The 9,004-nt window shown below is 37.6% G+C and overlaps 1 protein-coding gene across 1 annotated transcript in view; it reads right to left on the bottom strand.

Annotated features, from left to right (window-relative positions):
* Positions 1 to 1,289: 1,289 nt before the first annotated feature.
* The window catches only part of puf (ubiquitinyl hydrolase 1 puf), an 870,156-nt gene continuing 862,441 nt past the window's right edge, over positions 1,290 to 9,004 (bottom strand). Inside the window, exon 50 of the mRNA XM_068225443.1 lies at positions 1,290 to 2,601. Coding sequence (XP_068081544.1) covers positions 2,351 to 2,601 — 251 coding nt within the window. The 3' untranslated portion in view covers positions 1,290 to 2,350. The remainder of the gene's footprint in view (positions 2,602 to 9,004) is intronic.

Here is a 9,004-nt window from a genome sequence, read left to right as displayed (position 1 = left end):
ATTCTACCTAAACTGAACCTCAACTATTTGAAACATTCCGTAAAATGTAAATAGTCTCGTTTACTTTTGCTTTCACCCGTTCTTTGCCCTCCAATGCCATTTGATAACCTTGTAAGTGTTCTCTTCACACAGCTCATTCTTGGAACAGAATTACATACATTCTGTGTTCACTGATGACAAGATGACCACTCGCTGGTCGGGAGAGCTACTTCCGACTTATAGGTAACAGAACTCGAAATTGCCAGCATAGCAGTGTTGCATAATGATTCTGGCATTTTCCACAGTGAAGCACAAAGCTCTTGCATACGTAGGATTAGCTCGTTCTTCAGGTAGACTCCTGGCTCGTTGCTAATCTTTAGTACATAATATATATTTCAAGTCTGGTTGAAAGTGATGTACACAAGAATCTTGTTTAACCGGATTAAGTAGGACCAGAACTGATCCAGATTATCGAAAATCCAGATAATCCAGAAAAAACTAAAAACAAAAAAAAAAACAAATACAGTACATGGTATATAATCTATTAATATAAGTTGTACAAAAATAACCTTTTTTCAATTGTACAAAAAAATATAAGAACACTTTTCTTACATTTACAACCGTTTTATGCACTAAAATAATGTTGTATAGCATTTGGGCGCAGACGATCACGAAGACGTTTTACTAACAATAGTTCTGCTGGTGTGGTTCCAGTCTAGGATTCTAAGTAGGCCATCAGTTTGTCCAGCTGTATTGTCGCCTCTCCACGAGTCACTGTTTCTTCTGATGGAGCGTCGGTTTCATTTTCGAATTCACCACCAGTGAATTAGTAGTGCGTTGCATTCAGAAGAGCGTGGGTTCGAATCCCACCTCGGCCGTCCTGGGAATGGTTTTCCATGGTTTCCCATTCTCAATTCCAGGCGAATGCCGGGACGGTACCTTTGATAGACCGTGGCCGAATTACTTCCAAATCTTGTCCTTAACTATCCTTGGCGGAAAAGACATTCAAGAAGAGTCGATCCCGTAAAAGAAATACTGTACAAGTAAAAATACATTTTTATTATTTTCGATTCGGATAAACCGGAGATCCGGATTAATGAGGGCTGGATAAACGAGGTTCTTGTGTACGTGCAAGTTTCACAGGAGGAAAGAGAATTCACCTATAGAATGCTGCTGCCAAAGAATAAGAGGGAAAGGCATAAGGAGCAGGTTACAAGCAGACTCATTTCATACGACAGTGTATACAAAATTATCTCCTCTCACTGTTAGATTGATAGGTAAATAAAGGTGAGACCAATCAAATTGTATGATCCAGAAGTTTTCAATTTATTCCACAGCCATGGATTACATTTGTGTTCTCTAAAGTGTAACAAAAACCAGGAAGCTTTGGTCCATTGAACTCAATGATACACACACACATATACAGGAATATAATGCAAATCAAAAAGAAAGGAAGAAAAGGAAGAAGATGTTTGCAAAGTAGAGCAAGAACAAGAGGAAGATGAAGAAAAAACATCTTTGCATCAAAAAATTAATTTACCAAGCAAAGTGATGACATCCGAGTGACAACAGATATGCTCTGGCACTTACAGAAAATACCATCAACCTTTGCCACTTAAATATGTACATATAAAATGAAGACAAATGCGTGTAAGTGTTCTGTAACAATGAGCACATCATGATGTAATATAATTCATTTTCACTTCGAGTATACACATTCACAAAAGAGAGCACGAGTTTCTCCAGCAATATTTCGTTAAAACGTTTATATAGTAATTTAATTCATTCAGCCCAAACACATTTATACAATACGATCTCTTTCACATAAAACTGTAAATATTATGAACTTCGTAACGGCATAGAAAAAATGCAATAAAATAGCTATACAGATTCACACTCCCTCCTCGATACTTTGCGTTTCGTTTTTTTGTACACGACTCGTTCCAACGACAACATGTATTTATATAAACATGTATTTATATATGTATATATATATATGAAATTCCTCACGACACTTCACTACAAATGAGCAATACATACTGACTCTTGCAAGGTAAAAGAGATAAAGAGATATTCTCTAGACTAGGATACTCGGACAATCGGTAACAAGAAACACAATACTGATTTCAGTTATGACACTTGATAATAAAAACATTAAAAATATGTGGGGTGACTGGTACCCTTACTTTTTTAAATAAATAAAGATGAGTTTATAGTTCTACCATTTCAACCTTCGCAAGGACAATGATATCACAATCTCAAGCAGCACTAGACACTGAGTCAAGAGAATATGGAATGGACACTGGTCCAGCCAGCTCCTGTCCGGAGGTGGATATTGCTTCACACAACAGAGTTTGGTTTAGTTCTTATTTCAGCCTTTCTTCTCAATAACAGCCTTTAGATCAATGATAGTCTTTTCAAGAAGTTCTAGCCAGTTCATAGAGAACTGAGTTTTAGTGGAACTCTTTCCTGAGCTCTCTGTTTGATCACTCGATGGAGATGCAGAAGCAGGACGTTCATCCTCACAGTCCTTGGAGCAACCAGCTGCTGTTGCTGATATGGAACTATCACCTTCTTCTTTCTCTAAGCTCAATTTGCGCTTCTTAGATGGAGCTTCTTCAACTGGAAAAAAAAAAAAAAAAAAAAGTCATTATTGTTACAAATTTTAAAATTACAACAAAAACAATTTTGTCAAGGGCTAATACACAATTTTCATTAGAATCTGAAAATACTCCTAATTTAGCCTAAATTTTAATTGATAAAGTAGCTTGTCATAATATATAGCATTTATACGTTCATTTATTTGTGTTAAAAGCATCACATTATACAGTATATATATTACATAATAATACAGTAAAACCTTGATGCATAGTTTTTGAAAGGGGAGGGGGAAAATGACGATGGATGCGGGGAAAAACGATAAATGCGGGTGACATAAAATAGGAGGAAAGCAAAATAATAAAATATGGGTACTGTATTTGGGCATTTTTTGTCATGAAAAATATAATAATAATAATAATAATAATAATAATAATAATAATAATAATAATAATAATGATGGCGTGTGGCCTCCGAAGCCCGGTGCAGATCTTTCAAGTTGTCGCGTGATAGGCAATCTATCCTAATGCGCAAGTCAGCACGCGCACACACACAGCCCCCAAACTGTCGTAATTAACCAACGAAAGTTAAAATTCCCGACCTGACTGTGACCTCTTGAACTGAATGCTAACACGTGCTAACCATTTAACCATGGAGCTGGACATGCTCATACTATACATAATGGTATCACACCATTGCAATCATGATATACACGATGAAAATATAAGTTTTACGTCATTTCGTTTCACTTTTCCTTCCATCTTGTAGTAATTGGAAAACCTTCAAGGTCAGCTCTCGTAATGCAAATTAATGATACACGGGGATATTATGGCAATAACCTGTATTTTGGTAAAGATTCTGTAGACCCTTCGCGAATGATAGGTTAGAGATCCCACATAGGGTGGCTTGGACGATGTCACAGAGGGTAGAAATTCAACATGGCGTGCCTCGGACGATGTCACAACGGGCTAAGCAATGCTGCCAACTTAGGAATTAGTTTCAAGACCAGGCTAGTGAAAAGATTATTGGTCTGGCTTGGTTAGGTCCAGCTTGTAAAAGACAACTGGGCAGGGGGCAACAAAGTAGTCAACAGACCTCTAGCATCCCACACACATCACAAGGTACGACGCGATTAATAACCCTGTGACTAATTAAAACGTACCCGGCGCATGTCGTGACTATTTTAAACTGCGCGATTTTCTCATTCTCAATGCAGTTGGCAGCCCTAGCTAGCCAATAGCAACACAGAAAATGGTGGCAAGTTTTACAGTGCCTTCGTTCCAATTCTTGTAAATAAGAATACTTCTAGGGGCCAGTCAGTGGGTCGAGGAGAGGCGTTGGTGCCAGGAGGCTCGTAGTGAGGTTGCGTGTGAATAACCTGTGCACAACACTTCAGCCTACGAGATCCTTACTCAAGACTACCAACTCATAATTGCTCATACATTCTCGCTTAACAGGTTGCCACTATTATATGCTAAGAGTATTCAGCTGTCTCTTTAAATTCAAAAAATGTTTGCATATATTTTTCTTACGTCCGATCGATCCATGCGGGAAAATTGTGGCCGAGGACAAATTTTTTTTTACGATGCGAAAAATGATAGATGTGGGGAAATTTAATATTGGTTTATATAGAACATTGTGAATGATGGATATGGGAAAAACGACAGTTCCGGGAACGATGCACCAAGGTTCTACTGTGCTTATATACAATTAAGACAGAGAAGATAAAAGACAAAGATGACTTCAGCCCACTATTTAGCAATCACTATGGCTTCAGAGTTTGCGGACCTGAGGTCATCATTGTTGCATCTTGCAGGACACAGTCTACATTGGTCATCATCATCATAATAGGCATTTATTCGTCAACGAATATGTAATATACAAATACAATGTAAATACAATGTCATTTGAACATATTAATTGTGTCGTCTCAGATGGCTGAACAGTCTGATTCTGGATGCACAGACTTTATTGCAGTGCAGCAGATGGTTGTGCAAGAATGCCATCCCTCGCATTCGCTCGTTCTTTCCTGCGGTTCCTCCTCTCAGCTTCTAATCTTCTCCTATCTTCTTCTATATTGGTATAATTGCTCCGTAGTTTGTTGAACTCCACAGTCACAAAAGGTTGATGATATGGCATAACCCCATTTCTGCAAATTATCTTTTGACCTTGCAACCCCTGTTCTGAGCCTATTTAGAGTTTTCCCACACAGGCCATTCTTCAGTGAAACCGACAGTTAGATTTTCTGATGGTGCCATCCAATGGTGTTCAGATCTCATCGTCCACATACTGTAGATAATTGAGAAGATTTCTGTTGACCAATATTATCTGTTGGTCTCAAGAAACTTTTTCTGGATAGTCTTGAAAGAGGAGTTTGATGACCGTATAATGGATGTTTGATGATCGTATAATGGATGTTTATTTGAGGCAGGAACCTTATGCCTTTCTCTGTATGCAGCTGTTTCACACCTGATCTCGGGAGGAGCAATTCCAGCCAAATAATAAGAGTATACCTCTCGGTGTAGGTTTCAGGCATCCAGTAATAAGTCTACATGACTCATTAATGCCTGGTTTCTGGAATGGTGAGATATCTTTCCGATTAGCTATTGCTTTGTTACAGCTGTCGACTCGACAAATCTTCGCTGCGTTGCACAGCGGAACAGCCGCTAACTTATCGAACTGTCAACTATTGGCTCATTGATCAAGTTTCATAAATACACACTAGATGTCACCCCTCGTACTGCTTTGTGTTTGTGCTTTAGGTGTGTTCCCTAGATTGTCAGGCGCATGCGCACAAGTACTGCATCACATTTGAGGTTTCTGTGCAGCTCCTATTTTCCCCTCTTTGCCATGCAGCAAGAAATGGGTATTCGACTAGTTCTTGCAGACGTGGGTGTCAGTTTCGTTGTGTTTAAGGACTGTCAGAATAATTTTCATTGTTTGAGGATTTCTAATGGAATATGCACACGAGTGGCACATATCACGCGCAACCCAGTTTGCACTGAGCCTTATAAGTATACCGTATCTCTTCCCTGTTATTACAAAATATGAACATTGTTTGATCACAGTATAACGATATATATTGGGTAATTAACATAATTATATAACCTGTTAGTTCCTAGTAATGTAATATTGTTAATTAAAAACAATCCCACGATAAAATTATATGCTCACTGCCAATGCAAGTAGACCTGCAGTAAGCCTACTACAATAAATGTGTAATTTTCTGTTATTCTCTGTTACTGGTACCAGTGCTTTTATGGACACGAATGCAGTAACAGATACAAATATGATAAGACTCAGTAGTAATGAATCTTAAAGGGTTTTGTAATTAATAATTGATCAACAGGGGACAATGGAAAATTATTTGTCACAGTACGCAAATTGTCGGCTGTAACCTCTACCAAACCTATGACAGTATATTTGTTTAGCCTCAATCTGTTTTTGAATTCATTTTCATTACTGTATACTTCATTAGAACATTAGGCCAACGATGATATGATCGTGATCGTTGTAGAATGTTGACCATTTCTACAATTTCTTCGTCGGAAGAAGATGAGAAAGCCATAAAAAAAAAAAAAATCAACAAACACGATGTTAGCTGCTGATACTGAAGTAGGCCTACTGAGCATGCGCCCACGTGCCCACCCAGTTAACAAATAGATATCTCCTATTCAGGGCCCTCTAAGTTAGCAAGCGATTTATCGAACCGATAGATATATTTCTCGTTTGTGCAATGCCAAAACACAACTTAACCATTCGATACCGCTATAGGTTTGATATCTCATGTTCCAGAAACAGGCCATAAGAGTGATATCTACTTGTTTAGTGTGAGTAAAATTATACCACACTGGGCTGGCATATTTACCTGTGGCATAACACATAGATAAAGCTGTAGTTTTAACTACTTTTGATACTGCACACCATGATGTTCCAGTAATTTCGCGTAGTATGTTATTCCTTGCAGGTACTTTTTTGTTTCACATTCAGATAGTACTGCTTAAAAGTCAATGCATGATCAATAGTGACCATGAGATATTTAGGTTGAAAACAGTGTTCCAGTTGTACTCCTCTCCAATGCACTTGAAGCTTCCTGTGACCCTGTTTATTCCTTCGATGGAATGCACACACTTGAATTTTAACTGATTCTTACGATAGTAACTATCTAACTCTTCCAGAGCAGTGTTCACATTTAATTCCACTTGTTCAAAGGTCTCACTCTCAGAAGCGAGAGCAAGATCATCAGCATAAATAAAACTTGTGTGTTTTTTGGCATAGGTTGATCATTAGTATAAATGTTGAAAAACAAAGTAGCCAAAATACTGCCCCGTGGTGATCCGTTCTTTTGGATCCTCCATCGACTGGGCTGACCTTGAAATTCTATGAAAAACCTTCTATTTTGAAGATGATCATTCATATTAGATAGTAATCTTTAGTCATACCATACATTTTACACAGGAGCATTTGGTGACTGATTGTGAAATAAGCTGCTGTTAGATCAATAGATAATACGTCACTGACCTTTCTTGTTTCAAAACCATCTTCAATATGTTGAGTTAGGTTAAGTATCTGTGCTGTACAATCCTTACTTGGTCTAAATCTAACTTCTTGTGGGATTAGAAGGGGTTCGACTGCTCATATGTAGGTAATGAAAAGGAATCACCAAAAGTCAAATAGGTGCTTACAAGTGTTAAAAACTACTGCGTGATTAGTTAGGCTTTTTAACCATGAAATTATCAGTATTTTCCAGATGCTCAATTCTTTAATATCATACCAGATTATTTCATAAATTGAAGTTACTGACAGTCATTTAACACCTGTTATAAGTGGAAATTTCTGTAAACAATTTAATGTTACTGACGTTACATTGGTTTTTATATTCAAGAAAAATATTCTAGTAATGTCATACATTAGGGCACTACTGGAAACATTACTTCAGTTTCCAATATGGTAACGCCTACCCTAGTGTTAGGTGTGTTTCCAAAACACTATCACGAGTGGCGACTACCTACTTTTTCCACCCCTTGTATGGTACTTGAGGAAATTACCCTTGGCAGTGACCATAAGGAAGAGCACATTCTGGAGATATTTTTAGACATTACCACACCTTTAGCAAAGCAACCCCTAAACCAAGGTCATGTTTGCTGACTGGTAAGATATTAGTCCCGTAAAGTCATGCTTACAAAGCAGATTATTTATTGTGCTATCACCTAATTTTATGCAGTTTCACCTTACAATGATTGTTATTTGTGCTGCAAAATGCTGTATATTGTTATTTTTAAGACATGCTATAGTACAGTGCTTAATTTCTTGTGAACAAAGTGACAATTGCTATAATAGAACGGCAGTCTCCCATTGTTATTGTAGGTTCTTAACCTGTCGTGTTAAACATCTACAATCGAATTATTGCATAATAGTTCATTGATCCTGCAATGTTTGTGTTGTTAACAAAGCGGTTACAAATTATTGCTAATAATCAAATGATTTAGTGGCTTTTATTAGTGATAGATATAAGATGGTTTTTCAAAAAGCCTAAACTTAGTAACGTAAGTGAGGGGGCTGGAAGTTCTGAGGAAATAAGTGTGTCAAGTGACAGTGTTGAACAGAACAAAGAGTGCAGCATTTACGAATTGGAATCTTCACAAAATATAGAACAATGCTCTGATAAAGCAGAACTTCATGAGGGGGATTGTTAACAAAGTGTTTCTGAAAGATGAAAGTGACAGGAAAGACAATGGCATGTTTTTAACACAGAAAAATATATGTGACATTCCTAAGTATGAATTATTGCTAAAACCATGAGCTCCATAAGTAACATATGATTTTAAAGGTGATTTGTGAGCTGGAGCCAGCCGCGCTTTCAGACACCACTGGTTGAAGGATTATTCTACGTAGCTACGTAGCTTGTGAACTGAAGGGCGATTTATGCCGAATGTATGTTCTGTTTAAGCCGAGCACTAAAGGTGGTGTACACGGGTCATAAACTATGAAACTTTCACAAAATATAAGGACTTCAATGCCAGTGCCAAAGTGCATATAAAATCAAACTGGCATAGAGAATCATCAGAAAAGGCAAAAAACTTTGTGGATATCAATGAAGGAAGGCAACTCACAGTAGCTGATCAAATCAATAGTAGTCTCCACCATCAGATTGAACAAAACAGAAAATAAGCTGGAACCAATTTTGTCAACTAGTAATTTCTGTGGCACCCATGATTTATCTCACTTAGAGGGAAAACATCAGACAGTGGAGTTTTTCATGATTTTATTGGAATTCCGCCTGGAGGCGGGAGATGATGTACTACAAAAACACCTCTCAAATTCTGCAAAAAGTGCCAAATACAGTTCTCATCAAATTTAAAATGAAATGATAGGATTTTGTGAACAGGAATTACGAGAGATACTGATTACGGAAGCAAATTCATGC

Source organism: Anabrus simplex, chromosome 1 (genome assembly GCF_040414725.1).
Source record: "Anabrus simplex isolate iqAnaSimp1 chromosome 1, ASM4041472v1, whole genome shotgun sequence".
In the NCBI taxonomy this organism is placed as follows: domain Eukaryota; kingdom Metazoa; phylum Arthropoda; class Insecta; order Orthoptera; family Tettigoniidae; genus Anabrus; species Anabrus simplex.
The sequence above is the reverse complement of the archived record's forward strand: the minus strand, read 5'-3'. Positions and strand labels throughout refer to the sequence as shown.